Source organism: Equus przewalskii, chromosome 1 (genome assembly GCF_037783145.1).
Source record: "Equus przewalskii isolate Varuska chromosome 1, EquPr2, whole genome shotgun sequence".
In the NCBI taxonomy this organism is placed as follows: domain Eukaryota; kingdom Metazoa; phylum Chordata; class Mammalia; order Perissodactyla; family Equidae; genus Equus; species Equus przewalskii.
The window spans coordinates 59,531,472-59,559,271 of record NC_091831.1 but is presented as its reverse complement, the minus strand read 5'-3'; the positions used below and the strand labels follow the sequence as shown (position 1 = coordinate 59,559,271).

The window sequence follows — 27,800 nt, the reverse complement described above, 5'->3', positions numbered from 1 at the left end:
GATTTGAGAGAGGGTGTGAGACCCGTTGCCGCTCTGCCCCTGAGAATGTGTGAGACTGTCAGTGAGCTCCCCATCACAGGGGCATCCTAGCAGAGATCTCTCCAAGCATGGAGGCCAGGAGAGGGGGTCTTCAAGGGACTCTCAGGCGGCAGGACACCAGCGACACGCCAACACGCACGAGCTGGCTCTCTCCAGAGGCTCTGGCTCCCTGGAGCGGGAGAAGGAGCTGGCCCCCCTCAGGAATGTGTTTGCCTGTGTCGCCAGGCACGCGTGCCACGGCTCTTCCCCTGGGACACCCTGGCCCCAGGGGACACCATGCCAGCTGTGCTGCTGTCCTGGCCTTCCTTCCGCACAGCCCGGAGCTGCTTTGCTCCTCGCTACCAGGTGTCCAGGGGCCAACGGAGAAGCCAATGGCCAGGCCTCTCCTGGCCTCCTCTGTGGGTGCCAGAGCCAGAGCCGGCAGCAGCCAGGACCAGGGGAAGTGGGGCTGGTCCTCCCGGCAGGGAGGAAAGGCTCCCAGCCACCACACCCATGCCTTTGCTCAGGCTGTTGCCTCCTCCAGGATGCTCTCTTCCGGCTCTCTGACTCTAAAACGACTTTCTGTCTTCAAAGGCCGGATTAAGCATCTCCCTCCGGGCTGGGTCTCTCCCATGCCCGCAGACCCAGTTCATCTTCTCTGACGGGCTTCTCTGGAGCCCGACGCCCTGGACCACCACTCTACTCACCCTGCTTATAGTACATCCCAGCTGTGTCCCTGCCCCGCTGGACTCAGAACTCCCGAGAATGTCATTTCTTCCATACCCCGAGAATGTCATACTTCCATGCCCAGGGATGGGCACAGTAGGCACACCCCGCATCACCCAGTAGGTGCTCAAAAGCCAGCTGTGAAGAAACTGTGGCCAGACCCTGCATCCCAGCAGAAGGACAGTTCACGGCCACAGGTGCCTCTTCCCTTAGAGCCCAGGTATTTTTAAAGGCTCCTCCCCTTCCCCCAGGCGGCCCGGCCCTGGGGATGGCTGGTATTGTCAGCCCTGTGAGAGCCGCAGAAGCAACTAAGGTCAGCGAGGAAGCGTGGGCCCAGTCACGCACACAGTAAGGCAGGGTCTCCGGCGCCCCAGAGCAGCCCCCTCCCAGCCCGTCCCAGAGCACAAACCCCAACCCCTGGCCCTCACATCCTCCAGCCCGGCCTCGCACGCTGGCTGTGAGAGGAGGGTGGGGGCTGGACTTACCCCAGCTTCCAGAGATCAGCACAAAAAGCCAGACCACATGGCAGCCGGTGGCGACGTGGCACCTCATGGCTCCTGGGGACACAAAGAAGGAGAGGGTGAGAAACCTCCTATTGGTGGGGTCTGCTCTTCAAGCACCTCCAGCACATCCCCAGCCCTGAAGCTCCAGGGAGAACTTGGGCCTGAGAAGGGAGGAGATGGAATCAACACAAGTGGGGGTGGGGGCTCAGAGGACCGGTGGGAAAGAAGAGGGGTCTGTATCACTGGTTTCATCATCATCCAATGCGGGGTGGAACACGGCGACCTGAGGGTGACCGGGCGGCGGGGGGGCAACAGTGCCCTCTTTGCCTCTCGGGGGCTGGCTGCACAGCGCGGGCCAGGAGATGGGGGCTGAGCAGGAAGACAGGTGTCTAGGAGGGGGCTGGGCAGGCCCCATACCCTCAACACCCCAGCCGAAGTGCCCAACAAGCACGTCTCGTCCTGTTTTTTATAGCCACCATATTATCTCATAACCTTGGATGTGAAAGGAGGAGCAGGCCACAGTGTCCATGGTGGCACAGAGAGAGGAAGTGACCTGCCCAGGGCACCACAAAAAGGCTGTGGGAAGCTGGAGCAAAACTGTGGGCGCTCAGAGCTAAGCTCTAGAGAGCTCTGGGGCCCAGCTGCCAGAGGCTCAGCAAGGTGAGATCCCATCTCTGAGGGTGGTGGGAGGTGGGGCTACTCCCTCCCACCACAGCAGTGGCCTGCCCAGCCTCCTACGGCAGGGCCACGGTCCTCTGCTAACTCCTTACCCGGACAGTGGCTAATGGGCAGGCCTCCCTGGAGACCAGCAGTGACCAGGAAAGGAGGCCAGGAAAGGCCACGAGGGGCCCACGCTCCTCGGCAGGGAAGCCCTGTCTCCCACTGAACTGTCAGCCCTGTTAGCGCAGGGACACGGCCCACTCAGCACTGCAACCCTGCGGGGCCCAGCGGGGTGCATGGCATCCTGCAGTGAGCACCTACTGTGCGCCTTGCCCGGGGGCCGTATCCACCCTGGCCCACACGTAGGGTCTGGAGGCCAAGAGCCGCTAACACTCTGCTCAGAGACCCCCAACTAGTGAGTCATGGGGTCAGCATCCGGACCCAAGGTGACATGCCACCTCCCTTGTCAATAAGTGTTGGGAAAGACATGGGGAGGTGAAGGGAACTGAAGGAAAGGACCTTTTGGAGAGACTTCCACATGTCTGCAAGATCTAGGGGCGAGAGAGTCAGAAAGGGCTGAGAGTGCAGATCCCTTAACTCCGGGCCTGGGGCGGTCTCTCTCTCAGCCCCACACCCCGAGTGGACAAGAGTGACCCCACCAGGAGCTGCCTGACCCACACAACATGCCATGGCCCATGGTGCCCTTTCATTTTCCTCCAATATCGTACTTAAAATGCCCTAATTACTGGGTATGAAACAGTCATTTGAAGCACAGAAGATTCTAAGATGTATTTAAATAATAAAGACGAATGTCCCCGTCCCATCGCAGCATTCCCACCGCTCCAGTTTCTGAGTGATAACAGCCTATCACGGGGCTGCAAACTGAACTGCCTACAGCGACCAGGCAGGGAACAGGAGTGAGGGAGACGCCGCGTGGGTGGGGACGATGACCATTCGGAGGCCACACACTGTCCCAAAGTGGCAGCTGCTGAGGTGTTTCAGCCAAGAGGGAATGTGGGCCCAGTGTGCCCAGAGCGTCTCATTTTTCTCAATAAAAAGCTAGAAATTTGGCTTTTTATATGAATTCAATTTTTAAATGTTGGCAAATAATTCAATTTTTGTGAGCCAAACGTAGCTGGTCCAACAGCCAGAGTGGGCAGGTTGGGCCTGGCACGCAGCCTACCAGGCTTTCTCTGCACCCAGGCAAAAACGGTCACATTACACACACGGATGGAGCAGTGTGGCTACTGCTGATCCCCAGAATAACGGAGTCGCCCCTAGACAAAAGCAGCTAGCTTTTCTCATGTCATATATTTCACAGATGACTCTGCAGGTCAACACTGCTACATCCACCTCCTTCTTTTTAAGAGCTGAATAACAGTTCACAGAATGGATGTTTTGTAATAGAGACAAACATCCCCTACTGTTGGGCACTTGGGTGTTTCCAGGTTCTTGCCGCCACAGGCAGCACCACAGTGCACATCTCCCTGCAAATAATTGTGTTGGGAACTTGATTGCTCTCGAACTTGGTTCTCTAACAGTGGTGTCGCTGAGTCAATTAAGTACAACACGGAACATGTCTGTAAACTTTTACTAGACATTACCATATTACCTCCTGAAAAGGTGGCAATTCCCACGCCCTCCAGCAGTGAATGAGAGGCCTCCACGCCCACCTGGAAGCGTCCCTTTTTCGAATGGCTGCCAATCAGATGAATGAAACATAGCACGGCACTGTTGCTTTTATTTGCATTTCCCTAACTACTAGTGAGGTCGAGCAGGATGCCTTTTCCTAAACATGCAAACTACTTTCCATCTGTTATTATCTTGTGCTATCCTACCATATTCTGCAAAGATGTTAGCATCACTAGCATTATCCCTGACTTACAAGTGGAGAAACTAAGGCACAGAGCAATTAAGTGACAACCTGACATCTCATAGTGAGTGAGCGTCTGAAAAAATCTCCAGCCTTCTGCCTTTCCAAACCAGATGTTACGAGGAATAAGCAACATCTGCTAAGAGCACCATCCACAAATAGCTGGGGAGCGCGCACCGTTCTGCTGGGTGGTGCAGGGAGTTTGCAGCGGAAGGAAGGAAGAAGATGAACACTTACCAGAAAACGCCACAGGCCAGGGCTTTTCACGGGGATTATTTTTATTCTATCCTCCAAAATATCTCTATGATGTAGATGTTACTGTCCCCATTTTACAGATGAGGAAATTAAGGCCCAGAGAGGTCACTCTGGGCTAGAAACAGAGTCCCATGCTATTTCCATCACACCATGCTGCTGACCCCACCCTCGCCGCCCCGTTTCCTAATCTGTAAAAGGGAAGGCACAGCCCCTCCCTCAAGAAGCACAGCAGACAACACGACTGACACAGGATGAATGCCTGCAAAGCAGCGAACGTGTGTGTGTGCAGACACACGCACACGTGCACCATGCATCGCATTTTCCACAGTGCTGCTTCTGGCTCTGACACCGCCAGGCACGCTGGGCCTCCAGTCTCTCTCCTTAAATGTCTGTTCATCTCCTTTCCCCTTCAGAGGCATGCCCCCCACCTGTCAGGTAGGGCAGCCAAACACAGCCCTAACTTTGCGGGACTGGCGGGGCCACCTATGGAGCACCCAGAAGCAAGGACAATCTTTGCTCCATCCTGACTGTCCATCCTCACCTTGGGGCGAGGTGGCACAGACACTAGGACAAAGTGGCACAGGCTTCAAAGTGTGAAGCAAAATGGCCAGGCCAAAGTGGGTCCATCCTGCTGCTCGGTTTCCCTGCGGTCCCAGATGGTGTTCTTCCTCTGGCCCCTTTAGCTATGAGGAGGAAAGCAAGGCCCAGAGAAAGCAGAGGCTAATGGCAGTGGGAAGAGGACCCTGGACCATAAATTCCAGCCCAGGCATGGTGAGGGATGCTGCCTTTGGTGGCTGGCATTCCCTTGGCACTGGGACTCTAGTGAGCAATATGGGTCCCCCGGGAGAACCTGACCTCGCTCTGCCTGTGCAGCAGCTGTTCCCCAGCCTCCCGGTCCTCCCCCTCCTGCCCAGCAATGCTGCGAGACCTCCCCACCGTGTGAGGCTGCACCACCCTCAGGATGGGGCCTGAGCTCCCAACTACCCTCAGCTGTCCCCAGTGGACCAGGAAACACAGACACACGCTCTGTGGGCTTCCTGCCTGGGCCTGGGATACGTGCCAGAGACCCGCCCCAGAGGTCCGAGCAGGGTCACAGCCTGCTGCCCCCAAATCTCTCAGGTGCCTGGCTTAGAGCCCGTTCTTGCAGAAAGCCTTCTGGAAATCTCTCAAACATACTCACCGCGCAGAAGACAGCCAGGCCCCAAAGCCCCAGGCTGCCAATTCCCAACACCCTTCCTCATGCTAAGTCTTGTATCAGGCACTGTGGGAGGATACAGGGCCGTGACACAGCTGGAAACATGTGCTAGGTGTCAAATAAGTGACATAGATTGTCACTGCCCAGGGCCATCAGAAGAGAGAAAGCCTGGGCCTTCTAGAGGGGGTGAGGTGTCAGCTGCACAGATTTCAAGGAATCACAATGCTAATGTTTACTGAGCACATGTTATACACCAGGCACTGTGATGTACAGTGCGCTCTACATGCTGGGACTCAGAGAGGTTAAATAACTTGCCCAAGGTCACACAGCTAGTAAGTGGTCAAGTCTGGGTTTGAACAACATTTTGATGGCCATCAAAGGTCAGTCTCCCAGCCTCGGCCCTAACCCTTGCTGAGTTCAGACATGTGCCCCAGGGCAAGGCCCAGCCAAGGGCCTGGTGGGGAGGCCCTGGACAGGACTCTACCTCTACTGAGAGGCCAGTGAACTAGACCTGGGGGAGGATTGCAACGTGCCTCACAGCCACAGGATACCGGGGCCAGTGGGGAGGCCCAGCTGCACGGCCAGGAAGAAGGTACGAGGCTGGGGATGGCAGAGGGTCCCTGTTTAGTCTGCCCATCTGGGCTGCTGGCATCTCACAGGCATTGCTTCCAGAGCCAGTACCAATAAGACAATGCATTCCCACCAGGCGTGACCCGGTCCCTCACCTCCTCACCCCCCATGCCTCCCTCCAGCACCATCCCCAAGAGGTTAACACCTTTGGCCCTAGTGGGAGCAGACCATGAAATTTCCCAGATTCCAGGCAGCAACCCTACACACACTGGCCTCCCCCTTCTCTTGTCATCAACCCACAGAGACCTGCTGCTTGGCAGGCCTGGCTGGGGGCCAGCAGGAGAGGCTCTGGCAGGTGCACCATTACAGCACCCCGAGAGTCACCCCGCAGGGGACTCACCAGCCCCCACCAAATCAAAGCCTCCACTTACACCATAGAGCGCTGGTAAGCCACAGGGACAGCTTCCAAGCCAGGCATGGCCCGCTGCGCACGTCCGCCCTGACCCGACCCACTGAGTGCCGGGACTAGACACCACCACACGGAAGACGACAAGCTGAAGACCTTGCCGCAGGGGAGCTGATCTCGCCGGAGAGATCAACGCTGACAGTGCAGGCAAGCAAGTGGTACACCATGTCGGGGATGATGAGCTCTAAGGAAAGAGGAAAGGAGCAGGGCAAGGGCAGTCTGAGCATCACTGAGAAGGTGACATGCGAATAAATGCCTGAAGAAGCAGGAAGGTGAGCCATGGGGATATCTGGGAGAAAGGACTTCTAAGCAGATGGAACAGCCATGCAAAGGCCCTGAGGCAAGAGTGTCTTGGTGTGCTTGAGAAACAGTGAGGAGGCCAGTAGGGTTGGAACAGGGTACGTGATGAGGAGAATTGCAGGAGATGAGACCAAAAAGAGACAACGCGCCCATCCTGGACACCTTATGAGTAAACTGGGAATCATGGTCTTCAGACAGCCAAGGAGAGCCAGGAATGACTCAAGCTGCAAAGGAGCACTCCGGCTGCTGAGTTGAGGACTCACTGTGGGGGCAAGGGCAGGAGCAGGCAGATAGGTGCAGAGACGACTGCACTGATGCGGGCCCGAGATGACTGGGGGCTCAGGGGCTCTACCAGGGACACAGGCAGGGGGTCTGGGATCCGACAGCTTCCAGGCGTATTTCAAGGTGGAGCTGAGAGAGCTTCCTGTTGAGGAGGATGTGGCTGTGCCAGACAGAGCCGAGCCTGCAGATTTCAGCGCAAGCACCTGGGGGCATGGAGTTGCCGTCACCCACACAGGAGCAGGGTGCAGCGCAACTGGCCGGGGAGCCCAGTCAGAAGTTCAGTTGAGGTGGTTAGTGCAGAATGGCTGTTGGCAACCAAGGCCCTCAACCAGAGGTCAGGCCTCAGGTGAGGCTAGAGGGTCAACGTGAGAGGCACCAGCACAAAGACGCTACCTGAAGCCACCAGAGGGACAAGAGCACCAAGGCTCCCACACCTCTGATCTGAGACAACTTGGCTGAGAATGATCAATATTTGAAAATTGTATGAAGAGCTGAAAACGTGAACACCTTGTGGCCCATCCCTTCTGCTTCCAGAACTTCCGCTGAGGAAATGGCCATGCCGTGCACGGACACTAAGCCACAGAGGTGGCCACTGCTGCAGTATTTATGACAGGGGGACAGCCCAGACACCAACAGGAGACTGGTTCAACATGGGACGTCCACAGGTAGCAAACTGGGGATGGCGTATGGATATGTATGTGTGTGCACATACAGACTGTCAGTGAAGCAGGCTTTTGTCTAAGCGGTGAGGGCATGGCTAGTTTTATTTTCTTCTACATACTTTCTGCATTTTCCAAATTTTCAATAATAAACACCCAAGGTTTTTACAATCAGAGGCCTAGCTTATGTCTACCCTACCAAATAACTGCCAGCAGCCTGAGACATCAGGGAGCTGTCAGCAGCAGCAAACTCTGATTAGAAAGTTCTTCCTTATACTCACTGAGCCGCCAGGAAGCCCGCAGTCCCGGTCTGAATACCAGAGACCCCGGAAGCTGGGGGGTCCTCGAGGGTCCTCTGCTGACGGCACCCTGCTGCTGCTCCTCAGGCCCTTCCAGGGACAGGACCTCCCTCCCCCTGGGCAGTGGGGCCCAACCCAGAGGCCCCGCCTCTCTGCCTGTCAGCCCACTGAGCTGCCTTCCTACTCCGAGGGGAGGAGGTCTGATAACACCCCTCATCAGGAGGACTCCACGGCCTCCACCGTCTGGACACACGAGCAGCAGAATGGGCTAAAACCAAGGCCTTGGAGACGAGGCCCAGGTCTGAATCTTGGTCCTGTCTGAGGGCTCCCCTTTCCCCGGGATGGGGGGACTAACAGTTTAAAAGAAAGGCATGTGCCTAAATGTATTCACACGCACTCTCACACAAACACACAAACTGGGCTCTGCAAACCCCGAGCTTTGCCCACAAGAAGCCCATGCCCAGCCAGGGCCCCAGCCCAACCTTGGAGGAGGGCCCCTCCTTCCTATCCCCACTCCTTTCCCGAGGCCAGAGGAAGCCAGGTTCTCTGTAAAGCTCTGCCCGATCTGTAGTTTCACCAAACATCTCCGGGTTAAACCCAACATGAAGCCAGGGCGCCTGGTCTCCTGCACAGAGCCTGGGAAGCATGGTCCTTGTTGCTGCCAGAGCAAAGCATGCTCCCCTCTTCTGGGAAACCAGCCTGCTCCGGGCCCAACTACAGGGCAGGGCCTCCCGCTCACCATCTCCCACTCTCCCCGAAGCACAGTCAGGAGAGGCAGGGCAGGGGGTGTGCTCTGCACAGCGGCGAGAGGCAGTGCCTTCGTCCCAGCAAGGGAACGAGAGGAACAGAGCGGGGGGAGGAGGGCAGGAGGGGACATCGGAGCAGCATTTCAGTTTCTCAAGAGTGAACGATTTTCACAGGAGGGTGCCACGATTTAGTTTGAACTGTTATGAATTCCCATAAAATCAGATGCACTCAACTTTGAATAGAAATACAGAAATACACTGCAGAAATCAAATACAATTTGGGGATTATTCACCACCACTACATACAGAGAAGGTCGTGCTTGCAAGGAGGCGCCTGCAGACGACACCATTAGGGCCACTAATGGACAAGCCACTGTCAGCCACCAATGGCCATGCTTCAAAGCCCACCCTATCCAGGCCACTGGCTGCGGAGGCTGCTGTGACAGAAGGTGACTAAGAGAAACCCTACATGGAAGAAGAGAAAAGACCATCTTGTGGCCATTCTGTTACTGATCCCTGCCCTGGATCCTTCCTGAAGCCCCCAGTGAGTAACGCCCAGGGGTGGGCAGGTAGCCAGGCAGGGCCGGGAAAGGCACAACCTGAGACTCCCCAGGATGGGGTGCCACGGTGGTCCAGCATCCTCCACATGAGGCCTGGTGTCTCTGAGACCCCTAGACCTATACTTTTTAAAAAATTCATTCAGCAGGAGACCTATCTTATTTTACTCTATTCTTTCTAGAAGTAATTCACAGACACGGCACGTAACTGTACAATAGTGTGTACAGCAGGAAGTGAGTCTCCCTTCCAGCCAAGCCCTAACCTCCTTCCCAGAGGCGCCCCTTGTGGTATCGTTCCTGAAGCACTGTACGCACATGTAAGAATACAGCACATAGGTCTCTCCTTCTCTTTAAAAACATCAAATGGTGCTCATGCCGTCCTCCTCCCAGCTTTTTCACACAACAACATGCTCTGAGGATTGCTCTGTTTCGGCATGCAGACCTGCCTCGCGCTTTTCCGCAGCTGCAGAATGTTCTACAACACGGGGGACCATAGCTTAAACAGTCCTCTGCTGACGGACAGTTGGGTCGTTTTTAACCTTTTGCTTTGACAAATGAAGCCACGATGAATATCCTTGGTACCTACGCCTACACACACGTATGGGCACATCTAGAAGGAGGAAATTTTCATATTTTCACAGCTGCTGACAAACTCCAAAGTGAGCGCACCAAGCTGCACCACCACCAACCCCCCGCCCCCGACAACCAGGAAGGGCTGGTTTCCCACGTCTTTGTCAGCACTGGCACTCACTCTGTTTCTAAGTCCCAGAAAAGGCAGCTGACTCCTGATCCTCAGACCTCCAGCCCTGCTGGGGCATGGAGGAAGAATGCAGGTGATCAAGGCCAGCTTTCCCCTATTCCCCCGAGCAGGCTACTCACCAGCAGGGTAACAGCCAACAGAACTTTGCTGGCTCCTACACATGCTGAAATCTACCCTCACCCTCACTGGAGCCACCGACAGTCACGCACCGTGTTCTCCCTCTGTGCTTTGCCAGGCTGTTGTCTCCATCTGGAGTACCACCTGGCCCCACCTTCAAGCCATAGCTCTAATGCTGCTTCTTCCATGAAGCCGTCCTGGATGCCTGCTGGAAGTGGGATCCTCAGCTCCCCTCACCCATCCCAGACTTTTAGAGGTAGCTATCCCAGCTGTGGGGGTTAGTTAGACATGCACGCGTCCTCCTTTTCCCAGGAGACCCTCAGCTCCTTGCAGGCAAAGTCTACTTCATCCCTTATAGCCATGTGCCCACTTAACATCTCCTCTTGAATGCGTCTCTAACATTTAACGTATCCAGAAGTGATCCGATTTCTTCTCCAAACAGGTTCCCATCCTCGCCTTTCCCAGCTCAGTAAATTCACCTCCATGGATGCCTTCTTTTGATTAATTCAGTTAACAAACATATTTGACGCATCCAGTAAGTGGCACTTCCCTCCTTGATCACCGTATTTCAGGTACCCTAGCCCTCTCTCAGCCTCAAACCTGCCAAGTTCATTCCCACCCTTTGGCCATCACTGTGGATGATGGAACTGCTGGTCCCAACCCTTCACTCTGCCGAGGATTACGCGTTTACACCCACGCTGGGGTCTCATGGTGGGCAGAGTATGCTGTCCCGCCCCTTGCACTGGGCTGGCCACGTGACTTGCTTTGACTAATGGATGCGTTGGCCAAGCTCTACATGAGCAGCCAGTGACCCTCACGCTTGCTTCTTGAGCTTCTGCCTTCCAATTTGAGAACAACATGCCCCTGGCAGAGTGAGCAGACTGAACCCACACAGGGCCCAGAGTGAAGCTCAGTCAAGCCCAGCCTCGACTTGCTGACCCTCCAGCTGACCCACAGACATAAAAGGGAGAATAAATGATTGTTGTAGTGCTTTGTTATGCAGCTTTATTGAGGCAATAAGTGACTGATACCAACACTATGAAATACACATAGCCATACAAGAAAACCTAGAGGGAAATCTTCATGACATGAGATTTGGCAATGAGTTCTTGGATATAACACCAAGAACACAGGCAATAAAAGAAAAGACAGATAAACTGGATTTCATCAAAATGAAAAACTTTTTGCATCAAAGGACACAATCAACACAGAAAAAGGCAACCCACAGAAAATATTTGCAGATCACTTTTCTGATAAGGGATTAATATCTAAGGTATATAAAGAACTCCTAAAACTCAACAGCAAAAATAAATCTGATTCAAAAACGAGCAAAGGACTTGAATAAACATTTCTCCAAAGAAGATATACAAACGGCCAATAAACACATGAAACGATGCTCAACATCATTAGTTACGAGAAAAATGCAAATCAAAATCACAAGGAGATGCCACTTCACACTCATTAGGATGGCTATTATAAAAAAAGAAAACCTCAAACAAGTGTTGGCAAGGACGTGGAAAAATTGGATCCTTTCTGCATCACTGGTGGGAATATAAAATGGTATACTATGAAAAATAGTATGGGGATTCAACAAGAAATTAAGCATAGAATTACCATAGGATCCAGCAATTTCACTTCCAGTATATACGCAAAAGAATTGAAAGAAGGACTTGAAGAGATACTTGTCCACCAATGTTCACAGCAGCATTATTCACGACAGCCAAGAGGTGAACGCAGCCAAAGGCCCATCAGTGGATGAGTGGATAAACCAAATGTGGTGTGTACATACAATGGAATATTATTCAGCCTTGAAAAGGAAGAGAATTCTGACACAGGCTACAACATGGATGAACCCTGAAGACACTATGCTAAGTGAAATAAGCCAGACACAAAAGGACAAATACTGTACGATTCCACTTTTATGAGGGACCCAGAGAAGCCAAACTCGCAGAACAGAAAGTGAAACAGGACCTTACCAGGGCCTGGGGGTAGAGAGGAATGGGGAGTTACTGTCTAAAGGGTACTGAGTTTCAGTTTGGGAGGATGAAAAAGTTCTGAAAACAGATGGTGGTGATGGTTGCACAACAAACTGTGCCAAATGCCACTGAACTGTACTCTCAAAAATGTTTAAAATAGTAAAATTTGTTATGTATATTTTACTACAATAAAAAATACTAGAAATTGTTTAAATGGCAAATTTTGTGTTTTGTACATTTTGCCACAATAAAAATTAAAATAAATTAATAATAATGAAATACAATAAAAGGCTATTGCTCATCTCCTGTTACTACTCAAAAAAAACAAAAACAGTAACAAGCCATACGTACGTAGAGCAGGCACACAGATCACAGCGGGGCCAGCCCAATCAGAACGGACTTCTGGGAGCCACCGCTGGAAATGAGGCCAGCCGCCACATGCGCAGCTCCCTCAGGCGTCACGCTCCAATCCCCATCTTATCCTATCTCAGCTTGTCCCCTCCTCAGGGAGGTCTTCCTTAGTCTGCCTTATCTTGTTCCCATCGTACCCTGTTCTTGCCCTCCACAGCTCTCAACACACTTTGTAGGTGCACAGAAATCTTTGGGTTGGTTGTCGTCTCCCCTGCCATTACTTTAAGGTACAGGGGGTGGGGGGACCCGGACCCCCGCCAGGTGCTGACCAAGAGGAGAGGGTGTGGGGGACAGTTCCGGCAGGGTGGGCTCCCTTGACAACCTTCTCTACACATCTCTCCAGCTTTTTTTCCCACTGTCTCCTCTGATGGAAGGACAGGAACATGACAAGAGGAAGAGACCCTGAAAGGTCAGACAGTCAGTCTTCCTGCTTTTGATTCACACTATTCCACATAGTAATTTTGTGTGAAAATCTCCTCTAGCATAAACGGTACAACTTGCTGGAGGCGATTTGGCACAATAAAACTATAGCCTTACAAACGTTCCTACCTTTGGACTTAGCGATTCTACTGACAGGGGCCGTCCCCGTGGAAATCCTCAGAATCATGGGGCAGAGATTTGTTCTGAGGACGTTTGTGGCTGCACTGTTTATACCAGTAAAAGCAGGCAACTCAATAATCAACAACAGAGGCTTACAGGAGTAAATTAGGGCACATTCATACAGTGGACTAGCAGGCAGCCAAGGAAATTCATGTTTTTAGAGAACATTTATTGACAAGGAAAAATGTTCAAGACAAATTATTAAATAGAAAACTCAAGCTACAAGACGATGCGGAGTATGTTCCCATGTCAGAAAAAAACATAAATTGTATATCAGCATAGAAAACATATAGCAACACATCTGTATCTTTACTATATCTTTGAATAGTGAGATTACAGGAGTTTTTTTTTTATCCTTAGTGTTTTTCTGTATTTTCTAAACTATCTGCATTGGGTTACTAATAGCATTTAAATGAAGTAGCAAATATCTCATTTAAAAACAAACTAGTAATCAAGACATCATGGTTCTGGCATACAGATGGACATACAGATCAATGGAATAAAACTGAGAGACCAGAAATAAAACCATGTGACTACGATCAACTGATTTTCAACAAGGATGCTAAGACCATTCAACTGGGAAAAAGCAGTCTTTTCAACAAATGGTACTGGGACAACTAGATGCAAAATAATGAAGTTGGACCCCACCTCACTCCATATACAGAAATTAACTCAAAATGGACTGAAAAGCTAAAACTATAAAACTCTTAGAAGAAAAATAGTTTTAAATCTTCATGACCTTGGATCAGGCAATGGTTTCTTAGATATGACACTGAAAGCACAAGCAACAAAAGAAAGAATAGTTAAATTGGACTTCATCATAATTAAAAACTTCTGTGCTTCAAAGGACACTATCAAGAAAGTGAAAAGACAACCCACAGAAAATATTTGCAAATCATACATCAGATAAGGGACTTATCGAGAATATATAAAGAACTCTTACAACTCAGTAAACAAACAAATAACTCAACTAAAAAATGGGCAAAGGATCTGAATAGACATTTCTCCAAGGAAGATGTACAAATGGCCAATAAGCACATGTAAAGATGCTCAGCATCATCAGTTATCAGGCAAATGCAAATCAAAACCACGAGATACCCTTCACACTCACTAGTATAGCTATAATCAAAAAGACAGATAATGACAGTGTTGGAGGATGTGGAGGCATCAACCCTCCGACGCTGCTGATAGGAAAGTAAAATGGTGCCGCCGCTGTACAACAGGCTGGCTCTTCCTCAACCAGTGAAACAGAATTACCATCTGACCTGGCAATTCCACTCCTAGGCATATACCTAAGAGAAATGAAGACAGATGTCCATACAGAAACGTACACATGAATGTTCTTAACACTTTTCATAACAGCCTAAAGGTGGAAACAACCCAAATGCCCATCAATGGACAAATGGATAAACAAAACGTGATATATCCATACAATGGGATCGATAGTATTCAAACTAAAAAATGAACGAAGTACGGGTCCATGCTACAACATGGATGAACCTTAAAAACATCACGCTGAGTGAAAGAAGCCAGTCACAAAAGACCACATGAGTCCACTTATATGAAATGTCCAGAATAGGCAAATCTACAGAGGCAGAAAGCAGATTAGTGGGTGCTTAGGACTGGGGGTGATACAAGGATGAGGGGATGACAGCTAAAGGGAATGGGGTTTCTTACTGAGAGGATGAAAATGTTCCAAAATAGAATGTGGCAATGGTTGCACTTTTCTGTGAATGTACAAATAACCATTGAATTGTACACTTTAAATGAGTAAATTGTATCATATGTGAATTATATCTCAATAAAGCAGTTTTAAAAAATTAAAAATAGACTTTAAATAAATACATAAATAAAACAAGTGTAGAAACTGAAGTTTATCAAAATTAAGCTAGCCACCCTGCCAAGTTCAACCATAGTGCAGACTGTCCCGCTAGCCTTCCTGGGTCCTGCCTCCCACCCTGAACCAGCCCCATCTCAGCACACCTCAAGTCCATCCCCCATGGCAAGCCAAGCTGGGCCAGGCAGCCCATTTCACAGACAAGGAAACTGAGTGTGACAGAGGCTGCCTTCCTTGTCTTCAAACCTTCAGCTTGAGAGGCAGGGATGAAAATGGAGACACCAGAGTCTGTCCCCATGCTCACTTGCTGGGTGGCCTTTGGAAAGTCCTGGCCCCCTCAGTAAAGTGCAAGGTGGACTTGGTTTTCCTGACATTCTCAGTGCTGCTCTTCTCTGCCTCTCGGATGCTGACCACCCCCACCCCCCACCCCCCACCAATAAGTCAAGACCATTTGCTCAGAGCACGCATGTGGTTAAGGGAACCGTGGGTGGGGCTGAGGCCACTCTTAGTGGCCACCTGTTCAATTTCCAACAGCTCATTCACTGGCATCCCCAAGACTGAGGGGAGGGAGGGAGGCCAGGATTCCTTTCTTATTCTCCTTTCTCCTCAGACAGAGGGAGGGGCTCCCATCTGTTCCAAGCCCCCGCCTACTTCTCTCCTACGTCCTCTCCACTCTCACCCCCTGCACCCCAAAACCTGCCCAGAAGGAGCCCGGCATGCGGGCAGCCCTCCCCCAGCAGTTTCCACCTGCGTCCTGAGGCGTAACGCCCGATTCCAGGCAGCTGCCAGGGAACATCTCTGCTGACTCTAACTCTGCAAAGGCTTCTGCAAATGCGACTGAGCATCCAGACAGGCAGATGTTATACCATTTCACAGAGGAGGAAACTGAGCACAGAGAGGACCAATTTGATGCTGCGGATGGGCCAGGGTGTCGGCGGCAGAGTCCAGGCCTATCATCTGAACAGAGCCTTCTCCTTGGCACAGGACCCCCAGGGACGCAGAGAGCGAAGGTGAGAGAGTGCGAAGGAGCCCACTTTCCACTGTGGTCTCACCACAAAGGCGCTCTAAGGCCCAGGCCAGGGCAGGCTCCAGGCCAGCCATGCTCCTGGGCAAAGGCCTTCCAGGCTCCTCCTCCCCACGCCTGGGATTTCATGATCTGCGGGCCCAATCTCTCTTTCTCTCTCTCACTGTGATTTTAGCCAAACTGGTTCCCTCGCCTTCCATGACAGTCTGCAGTCTCTCACGGACACCCCTTTGGCCCTCAGCCTCTCCTTGTTCTCAGGCGAATGGGAGTTCTCGACCACAGCGCAGCTGTGAACCACTGGGTGACCCAGGGCAAGGTGGCCCATCTCGCCAGGCCTCGTTGTCTCATCTGCAACAGGCCATTTAAGGCATTGCAGCCCATGCCTTTGCCTGGGCAGGGCCCCACGTCCAGAGCCCTTCCTCCCACATGGCCACACAGGGCTCACCTGTCAGGAAGAGGCCCCTGGGTCAGCTCCCTGGAGTCCTCCCACCCCCCAGGCACAAGCAGTCCCTCCATTCTCTGTTTGGGATCCCTAACATGTACTCATGTACTTTAAAGCACTTGACACAGGGCAGTGGGAGCTCTCGTTTATGCGTTGGTTTCACTGACTATGCTGAGAGTTCCTCCCAGCCAGCTCAGAGCCTGCCCATAGTAGGTGCACAGCGAACATTCGACGAATGAGTGATTGAATGACTAAATGGACAGGGTCCCTTCTAGCTTGAACAGCCTGAGGTGGTGGTGCAGGGAAGGCCCGGGCCGGAGCCCTATCAGCTGCAGGAGAAGACGCTCTCAGCCAAGTGGGGGAAGGGGACCCCCCACGGGAGGCTGTGTCCCCACCCCAGGGAACCGGGAGGAGGGAGGGTGAGGCACGGCTGCTCACTAACAGTAAGCTGATAGTTCTCCCTGTAAGTTAAGAGATAAATCTTTTTCAGATTGCCTGTGACAGCTGCTTCCTCTCCACATAATTGTGTGAGATGCTGTTCGATTGTTTTTATGCTTATTAAGATCACAGCTCCCAAAGGGAGAATGAGGGAGCCAGCAGGTCCAGGTGGGGAAGGAGCTTTGGACCCTCCACTAAGAGCTCAGTGAGGAACCTGGGTCCCACCAGGTTATCCCACCGTGGAGTACGGAGAAAGGATTCCACACGGGAACCATCGGGAAGCTGGAGCAAGAGACCTGGGTTCCAATCCCTGCTCAGCCTCAGTTTCCTCTCTGTAAAACTGAGGGCACAGCAACTACCTGGCGAGTTGTTAGGAGGATTAACTGAGAGCGCCCGCAGCGCACTTTCGCATGTGAGCATCCAATTGAGTCAAACGTCCTCCCGGCTGCCCCATTCTCAGACCCCGTCTCTTCCGCCCAATTCACAAAACACTAAGGACAGGAGTAGCAACAGCAGTGCCCAGTTACACGTGTAGGACACGTCACTGTTGTCACGCTCATCACAGCCCCCACCCTCCACACGCACCCCACACCTGGACCGCACGCCCCGGGAGACCAGCGGGGACAGACCCCAGACCACACTGCGCTTAGTGGTCTCAGAGCAGAACAGAGAGTGCCGTCTGTCCTGCCATGACCAGCTTAGGGCTGTCCAGCCTTCTGGGTGATCTGGCTCTCACAATACCCTGGAGGAGGAACGTCACCCTGCTTTCCAGGCGGTGAAACTGAATCTCAGGGAGGACAAGAGGCATGACCCCAAACCCTGGAGGGCGGACTGAGCTACGACAGACCAAGCAAGGAATATGGAGCTTAGGTGAGCCCATGGCTGTCCCCTCCTGCCACTGCCCTCCTCCCACCCCCCCATCCCACTCCCCAGCAAGAGACCCACCCACAGAGGCCCGAGCGCCCTCCTGGAGCTGCAGCTGCCTCTCTCTCTGCTTGCCGTTTCTCACTCTGCCCAAATGTGCTCCTCACCCGGCCCAGCCCAGAAGGCCTGCCTGCTCCGCCCTGCTCCTCCGGAGGCAGAGGACTTGACCAGAGCCTGGGGCAGGGAGTGGTAGCAAACCTGGCCCCAGCTGCACTGCACAGCTGGCCATTGGGTGGTTGGTGAGCCGCAGCTCTGCAGGGGCACAAAGTTCACAGCAAGTTACTCCTCCACTTCCCACAGGTAGCTTGGCCATCACCTCCTCTGGGAAGTCTTCTCTGATTTCAACTGGGCTTTGGCATGCCTTCCTCCACCCCACTGTGGCCCTGACAGACTCCCCAATTGAGCACTTCCTATGCTCTGTGTGTGTGTGTGTGTGTGTGTGTGTGTGTGTGTGTACACCCATGCACGTGGGTCTGCTTCCCTGGACTTGAACTCCCCTAGAATCAGGGCTATGCCTTATTCGCCTCAGTTGCTCCAGAGCCAGCACAGGGGTTGTGATAGCAGAGAGGGTGTTCAATGTTAAGTGTAGAAAATACAAAAGAATAAGTGGAAGGGAGGGAAGGAGGGAAGGAAAGGGAAACCAGAGCACAACTCTTCTCCCAAAGAGAGGCTACAATGAGGGTGTCTCAAGGCCAAACCCTCCCAAGAATTCTGAAGGCTTTCCCCTCCTCCCCCCGCCCCCAAGCACGGAGTGCCCAGGAAGTGGAGTCAAGAGTAGGGGACCGGAGGCTGTGGGGAGGCAGACGAGCATACGAGTCCTCTCCTCTCTGGGCCTCCACTTTCCATCTATGAGATGGGGATCCAGTTTCCCAAAGGCAGAACAAGCACACGGAGAACCTACAGTGGACCGTCTGACCAGGAAAACTGGCCGTGCCAGTGCAGGTGGCTATCAGAGGGTCCAGGTGCTGGGAACTGCTGGACAGGCCCGTGGAGGCCTGGAGACCACAGGGGTCTAGCTCTTCACCCACCCCCCACTTCCCTCCTCACACAAGGAACACCGAGAACCTGGGGCAGAAATCCAGAGCCAGAAGAAACCCAGAGAGCCTCAGCAGGCTGTCCATTTTGCAGATATGAAAACTGAGGCCCAGGAAGGCGGCGGGAGGGGTGTTAACATGTGCTGAGTGGGCCTACCATGCACCAGACTTTCTACATAACTTCATAATCCTCGCCACGACCGTGAGGGGCCTGACCGACTGGCTCTGCAGAAGAGGAAACTGGGGCTCGGGGAGAGTCCACAACCCGACCGGGGTCTCACAGCAGAAAGTGACGGCAGCAGGATGCACACCCAGGAGGCGCTGCCTCCAGGACCCCAGCTCCTTCTGTGGCCCCCACACAGCAGGGGCTGGCCTGGAGCCAGCAGCACCAGAGCCGGCGGATTCACGAGCGGGTTCACCGACTCCCGACCCAGTGCTTCTCTTCTCCGCGCTGCAGGGCTGCCCACACTGTCCTCCCTCCCAGACCCAGCATACGCGACTCCGAGACTCCCCGAGCACCGAGACTGGAGAGGACTACAGTTGGCTCCTTGTCGGACTGCTGCACTCTACAGCATCCTTCCTCACAGGGCTTCTGTATACCTCTAGTGACGGAACCTGTATACCTCCAGTGATGGGAAACTCACTACCTACACAGGACACACTCCATCTTGTAGACAGCTCAATTAATTAGGATGTCCTTCCTCCTAATGAATCAAAAGCCTCTTTTAAAGACTGGAAGGCTTCACGTGACCTTGGGTTCCCTCTGTCCACATCTGCTTCCACACAGGCCCTCACACACTCACACACACTTCCTCACCATCCCCCAGCCCAGCCTCCTTGAGTTTACCTCCTGACCCTTCCCCCGCTCCCCCTCCCCAATAACCACTTTCTAACCTCTGCTAAGGACATGGATATCTTTTTTAAGATACTCAATTTATGAAAAAATATTTCACATCTGTATGAGCAATACACAAATCATAATTCTTAAAAATAACAAATTGCAGGCCAGAGTAATCATAAGTAAATTGATATTGATAAATAAGCTTTTCTCCAGAGCGGTAGGTGGTTTATTTTAATCTAATGAGTTTTGTATTTTCTGAGCTTTCAGATTCCATGATGAAGGGCTATCTGCAATAGAATTACGACACTCTCCGAAATATTGTAATTTAATGCCTCATTTTGTCAAGACTTTCCTGAAAATGAGATTTGTTCCTAGCGAAGAGTTTTACTCAGCTCTTTCCCATACGCCCCCACCCCCCTCCCCAGGCATACGGGTTCTCACTAGGCCAGGCCTGGGGTGGGGGCGGGGTGGACAGCAGGAAAGGAGTGGGGTTAGTCATGGGGCAGGCAGGGACCAGGAAAGGAGCAGGGGACGGCCCTGGCAGACACCGCCTTGCTTTGCGGCTGCCCAGCGCCCACCGCCCGCCTGTGCCTCACCACTGCTTCCTGCTCACAGCCTGGGGAGGGCAGACCTCATTCTTCCTTAGAAGATGGGGAAAGGGATCCTCTTTGAGGGTTCCAGGGAGCAGGATAAGGACCTGAGAGCCCAAGAGACAGGAGAGAAGACTGACAGCCCTGCAGGCAGGGGCAGCAGAAACCAAAGCTGGGGAAAAACTATCAAAGCTATTTGTGCAGAAGCCTTTGGGGGTGATTTGGTTGAATGCCCTCCAGGGATGGGGAGCTCGCCACCTCCTTGGCCAGCCTCGTGCACTTTTAAGTGCACGACCACCAGGCCACTGGAGGGACCTTTAGATGGAACTGGTTCTGAGAACTGCAGAAGGAGTAGAACGAGAGGTCAAGAGGGCAGCCCGACTGGCTGGATTCGCATGCTGGCTGCCCACTCAGGGGTGTGAGCTTGCCTGAGCCACTCTCTGGGTTTCAGTTTCCCACATCTCTGAAATGGAGATAATAATAATATCTGCCTCACAGGGCTGCATGAAGATAAAATGAGGTAATGCATGGAAAATACTTGGAATACAAGCTCACATACAGTAAGCACTCAGTAAGTGTTATTAAAGTCATGCTTCGCCTAATGACAGGGACATGTTCTGAGAAATGCGTAGTTAGGCGGTTTCCTCATTGTGCAAACATCACAGACTGTACCTACGCAAACCTAGACGGTGTAGCCTCCTACACACCCAGGCTGTACCAGACCACTGTCACATATGTGGTCTGCTGTTGACCGAAACATTGTTTCATGGCACATGACTGCAGTGTCACTATCATCATCATTGTTATCACATGTGTGCACGGACTATTTGAGAGGACATTGAGAAACCAGAAACTGGCCACCTGTGGGAAACCTTGTGGCTGGAGGAGAGAAGTAGGAGAGAGATTTCACCCTATTCCATTTTGGGCCTTTTGAATTTTCCACATGTGCTATATTACCTACCCAAAAATAAATCTCAAAAAACAAAATAAAAGATAATATTTCAACAAAAAGAAAGAAAGACAAATTTCTTCTTTTAACGGACCCCAAGCTGTCTTCCATAAATTTCCACTCTCTGCTTGGGCATCTCGCCTCCAGGTCACATAGTCAACTCCCACCCTTTGAAGCATGTCATTCATTCACTCAACAAACCCATCCTGAGCGCCAGTCCTGAGCTGCTGGATGCAAAGTGTTCAACAGAAGCCAAGACAGACACCATCCCTGCAGCCTGGCAGGTGAGAGGGACCCTCGGCCTCACCATCACCATCCCAGGTCTCCCAGGTGAAACTTTCTGGTGACACCGTCTTCTTCCCTTCTTGGCCCACACTCCCTTAAAGAGGTGTCCTCGTGCCTGAATTGTTTCAGCTCCCCACTTTTGATTGTAAAATTAGATGAGTTGACCACTTAATGATACACACACTGAGGTGTTTAGAGGTGAAGTGAACTAATGTTATACAACTAACTTTGATAGTCAGCCCCAAAGAAATGGCTTGATGGATGGATATATGATAAAGGAAATGCAACAAACCATAAACTTTGGAATCCCGGTGCGGGGTATATGGGTGTTCACTGTACAAGTCTTTCAACCTTTCTGCACTGTAAGGGCATTAGCTGGTGCACCCCTTTAAAAACGATGTGTCCTCGAGGCTGCTGTCGGGGCTGTGTGCCGGCCCTCACGATGATAACAGTCCTGGGCTTGGCCAACCCAGCTGCTTTCTCGTGGGAGAGTTAGCACCAAGACCCTCGCCGTCTGAGGGAACACGGAGGCCCTGCAGCGGGCTCTGATCCTTGGAATGCAGGTCACACAGGGATGGTCCCCCTTGGCACGCACGCAGCCTTTGTTCCTCTGCCTACAAGCCAGCTTCCCTCAGGGGCGGTAGCTGGTGCACGTTGCTGTCCAGCCGGCCGCCGCTGGACCTTCCCTGTAAGTAACTCCCAATAAACCCATATGTCTCGTTCACTGTCTCTGGGTCTTTAGTCTCTTGGCCACCCATCCCACCTGCTCACCCAGAACACACATGTTTGAAAATTTTTACGATAAAATGTTGGGAAGAAATTAGGAGAATTAAAAACCACACAAAACTTCAAGTGGCTTTTTACGTCTAGGTGGCCCTCCAATGCCCTTTTCCTGTGGGTTGGGGACTTTCAATTGGGAAAACTAGAAAGAGAAAGAGACAATTCCACAAGCACAATGAAAGACTTCAACACACCTTTCTCAAAAACTGACGGAAGGGGCTGGCCCCGTGGCCGAGCGGTTGAGTTCACGCGCTCCGCTGCAGGCGGCCCAGTGTTTCGTTGGTTCGAATCCTGGGCGCGGACATGACACTGCTCATCAAACCACGCTGAGGCGGCGTCCCACATGCCACAACTAGATGGACACACAACGAAGAATATACAACTATGTACCAGGGGGCTTTGGGGAGAAAAAGGAAAAAATAAAATCTTTAAAAAAAAAAAAAAAAAAAAACTGACGGAAAAGTAGAAAACAAATCAGTAAGAATACTGACTTCTGATCAACATGATTTACATGTCTGACCTCACTGACGAAGTTGAGTGCTGCACACAATAACAGAATAAACATTCTCCTTGTGAAGCAATGGGTAATTTACCAAAGTCCACGACGCTGGGCCATGAAGTAACTTTCAAAACATTTCAAAGCATTGAAATCATTCTAAGTATGTTCTCTGACCAAAGCAGAGCAAGCTCAAAAACAACCAAGAAAAAAAATGAGGAAACCCCCAAATGTTTGGAAATGAAGCAACACACTTCTAAAAACACATAAAGAAGAAACAACAGAAATTAGAAAATATTTTAAACCATACAATAATGAAAATATGACATCAAAACTTGTGACATACAAATTTTGTGCTTAGAGGAAAATTTATAGCCTTAAATTCAGATTTTAGAAAAGAAGAAAATCTGAAAAACAATGATCTGTGTATCTATCTCAAAAAGTGTTCTAAGAAGTAAATTAAACCCAAATAAAGTAGAAAGAAATAAAAAAATTCCTAATAAGAACAGAAATTAATGAAATAGAAAACAAAATTAAATAGATAAAAATCAGTGGACTAAAAGTTGGTCTTTGAAAAGATTAACAAAATTGATAACTCCAGTGATCAGCAAGACAATGAAGAAAATGTCAGAGAAGGCACATGTTACCAAAATGATGAATGAAAAAGAAAGTATTACTGCAGATTCTACAGAGTATAAAAGATTATAAGAGGACAATAAAGGAGACATTATGAATATCTTTACATCAACTCATTTAAAAATTTATATAAAATGGATAAAGTGCTCCAAAAATACAACTTACCAAAACTGACACACAAAAACACTTGGAAATATAAATAGTCCTATTTATACTAAAGAAATTGAAACTGTAATCAAAAACCTTCCCACTAAGAAATATAAGCTCTCAGTGCTTCTCTATTGAATTCTCCTAAACATTTAAGGAAAAAAATAACACAAATCTTATCCAAACTCCTGCAGAGAAACAGAAAAAGAAGAAACAGGTCGCAGTTTATATTATGAGGCCAGCATAACTTGATGCTATAATCTGACAAGGATATCACATGAAAGGCAAATCACAGGTTGATCTCCTTCATGAACACAGATGAAAAAATCTTAAACAGAATATTAATAATTCACATATACCATGCAAAATATAGTCAAAGGAAAGCTGTCATAGCTATTGCAATAGCAGCCAAGGGATTATGAAAAGAATAATATATCATGACAAAGTTGGATTTACTCCAGGAATGCAAGGTTTGTTAACTTTTGAAATCAATCAATGTAATTCACCACCTTAACAGAAGAAAGAAGAAAAATTACCTGATCATTTCAACAGATGCAAAAATACATTTGATAAAATTCTACACACATTTATGACAAAAACTCTTAGCAAGAAGGAACAAAAGAGGCCAAATATGAAAAGCCCACAGCTAACATCACACTCAATGGCCAAAGACTTCCTTAAGATCAGGAACAAAACAAGGATGTCCACTATTACCATTTCCATTCAACACGGTAGTAAAAATTCTAGCCGGGGGCCAGCCCGGTGGCGTAGCAGTTAAGTTCGCATGTCCCACTTCAGCGGCCGAGGGTTCGCTGGTTCGGATCCCGGGTGCGGACATGGCACCACTTGTCAAGCCATGCTGTGGTAGGCATCCCACGTATAAAGTAGAGGAAGATGGGCATGGATGTTAGCTCACAGCCAGTCTTCCTCAGCAAAAAGAGGATTGGCAGCAGATGTTAGCTCAGGGCTAATCTTTCTCAGGAAAAAAAAAAAGTTCTAGCCAGAGTAATTAGGAAATAAATTTCCAATTCCAAAGTGGAAAGGCAGAATTAAAATTATCTCCATTCACAGATGGCATGATCTTATATGTATAAAACTCTAAAGATTCCATTAAAAAACTGTTAGAGCTAATAAATAAATCCAGCAAGGTTTCAGGATAAAAATCAACATGCAAAAATAAGTTGCATTTATATACACTAGCAATGAATAATCTGAAGAGAAAATTAAGAAAACAATTCCCTTTACAGAAGCATCAAAAAGAATAAAATACTTACAAATAAATTTAACCAAGGAGGCAAACGACTTCTACACTGAAAACTACAAAACACTGCTGAAAGAAATTAAAGACATAACTAAGCGGAAAGACACGCCGTGTTCATGGGTTGGAAGGCTTAATATTGCTAAGATACTATACTTAATATTGTTAAGATACAATATTACCCAAAGCAATCTACAGATTTAATGCAAGCTCTACCAAAATGCCAATGGCATTTTTTGCAGACATAGAAAAACCCATCCTAAGATTCATACAGAATTTCAAGGGACCCTGAGTAGACAAAACAATTTTGAAAAAGAAGAACAAAGTTGGAAGACTCATACTTCCTGATTTAAAAACTTGCTACAAAGCTACAGTAATCAAAACAGCATGGTACTGATGTAAGGACAGAATATAGACCAACGGAATAAAATAGAGAACGTCAAAATAAACCATTGCATATATGATATATTTTTGACAAAAGTGCAAAGACCATTCACTGGGAACAGGACAATCTTTTCAACAAATGGTGCTAGGAAAATTGGACATCCACATGCAAAAGAATCAAGTTGGACTCTTACCTTACACTATACACAAAAATTAACTAAAAATCAATCAAAAACCTAAATGTAAGAACTAAAACTATAAACTTCTTAGGGGAAAACCTTCATGACATTGAATTTGGCAATGATTTCTTGGGTATGACACCAAAAGCACAGGCAGCAACAGTAAGAAAAAAGATAAAGTGGATTTCATCAAAATTAAAAACTTGTGTGCAACAAAGGATACTATCAATAGAGTGAAATGGCAACCCATGGAATGGGAGAAAATATTTGTAAATCATATATCTGCTAAGGGATTAATATTCTGAGCAAATACAGAACTCTTACAACCCAACAACAAAAAAACAAACAACCCAATTCAAAAATAGACAAAGGACTTGAGCAGACATTTCCCCACAGAAGACGTACAAAGTGCCAATCAGCACATGGAAAGATACTCCAAGTCACTAGCCACTGGGGAAATGCAGCTCAAAATCACAATGGGATACCACTTCATATCCCTTAGGATGGCTATTACAAAAAAGAAAAATAACAAGTGCTGGTGAAGATGTAGAGAAACTATAACTCGTGCATTTTTGGTGGGAATATATAATCAAGTGGCCGCTGCGGAAAACAGTATGGCAATTCCTTAAAAAGGTAAATGTAGAATTACCATCTGATCCAGGAATTCCACTCCTAGATACTTAGTGAAAAGAACTGATGGCAAAACTCAAACAGATACTTGCACACCAGTGTCCACAGCAGCATTACTCACAACAGCCAGAAGGTGGAACCAACCCAAATGTCCACCAACAGATGAATGGACACACAAAGCATGGTATATACACGCAACTGAACATTATTCAGCCTTAAAAAGGAATGAAATTCTGATACATGCTAAACATGGATGAATCCTGAAAACACGCTAAGCGAAATAAGCCAGACACAAAAGGACAAATATTGTATGATTCTACTTATACAAGATGCCTAGAATAGGCAATTCACAGAGACAGAAAGTAGAACAGAGGTACCAGGGGCTGGAGGAGAGTGTGGGGAGTTACTGTTTAATGGGTACAGAACCCACAGAGCTTCTGTTTGAGGTGATGGTGGTGATGGTTGCACAAAATTGTGAATGTACTTAATGCCACTAAATTGCTACTTAAAAATGGTTAAAATTGTAAATTTCATGTTATGTATATTTTACCACAACTTTGAAAAAAAGTAATAGATGACAATTTCCCTAATTTGATAAATGAGATATACAAAAACCTGCAGGAAACATCACACTTAAAGGTGAAATATTGAAAGCTTTCTCCTCGATTCCAGAATCAAACTAAGGATGCCCACTATCACCACTTCTATGCAATATTATGCTGGAAGTCCTAGCCACTGCACTAAGGCAAGAAAAAAGATGTAAGTATCGGAAAGGACGATATAAAATGATTATTTACAGAAAACATAACTCTGTATGTTAAAAAACAAAAAAATTCTGTAGATAAACTATCAGAATTAATAAGTAAGTTTAACAAAGGTCGCTGGATACAGGTCAATATTTAACAAATCAACTGTACTCCTATATGCCAGAAACAAGTAATTAGAAGCAAAAAAAAACTTTAAATATCATTTATAATAGTATCAAAAGCATAAAATACACGGAAATCAATAAAATAAGTGTAAGATCTCTACACAGACAATGCAAAAGAATTCTTGAAAGAAATTTATTAAGACCTAGGTAAATGGAGGAGTTATATCTTGTTCGTGGATTGGAAAACTCAATATCGTAAAGATGTCAGATTTCCTCAAATTGACCTACATATTTTTGATGCATTCTCAATTAAATCTCAGCAGTGATTTTTTAATTTCAAAAGCTGATTTTAAAATTTATGTGGATGAATGAATGGATAAAGAAAATGTGGTCACACACACACACACACACACACACACACAATGGAATATTATTCAGCCATAAAAAAGAAGAAAATCTTATCATTTGTGACAACATGGATGGACCTTGAGGGCATTATGCTATATGAAGTAAGTCAGACAGAGAAAGACAAATACTGTATGATCTCACTTATATGCAGAATCTAAAAAAACCGAATTTATAGAAACAGAAAACAGATTTGGGGGTGGTTGGGGGCTAAATGGGTGAAGGAGGCCAAAAGTTACAAACTTCCACTTATAAAATAAATAAGTCCTGGGAATGTAATGTACAGCATGACGATTACAGTTAATAACACTGTACTGTATATTTGAACGTTGCTAAGAAAGTAGATCTTAAAAGTTCTCATCACAAGAAGAACAAAATTCTGTAACTATGTATGGTGATGGATGTAACCCAGACTTATTGTGGTGATCATTTTGCAATATCTACAAATATTGAATCATTATGTTGTACACCTGAAACTAATATAATGTGTGTCAATTATACCTCAATTAAAAAAATTTTTTTGGAAAAACAAAAGTTAACTAAAAATGTCCCAGCTGCCTTGGCACCAACATCAGTGCTACTGACCACTGTATCCCCATGCCTCTCTTCCTGCCCTCCAACCACGGGAGTACAGTGCCAGCAGGCACGGAGCAAGTGGGCCTCTTCCTCCATGAAGC

The 27,800-nt window shown here is 48.8% G+C and overlaps 1 protein-coding gene across 1 annotated transcript in view; it reads right to left on the bottom strand.

Moving 5' to 3' along the window:
* LOC139074484 (cadherin-23-like) overlaps nt 1-27,800 on the bottom strand; it is a 316,069-nt gene that overhangs the window by 276,168 nt on the left and 12,101 nt on the right. Inside the window, exon 2 of the mRNA XM_070565310.1 lies at nt 1,230-1,301. Within this exon, the coding sequence (XP_070421411.1) occupies nt 1,230-1,296 (67 nt within the window). The 5' untranslated portion in view covers nt 1,297-1,301. The remainder of the gene's footprint in view (nt 1-1,229; nt 1,302-27,800) is intronic.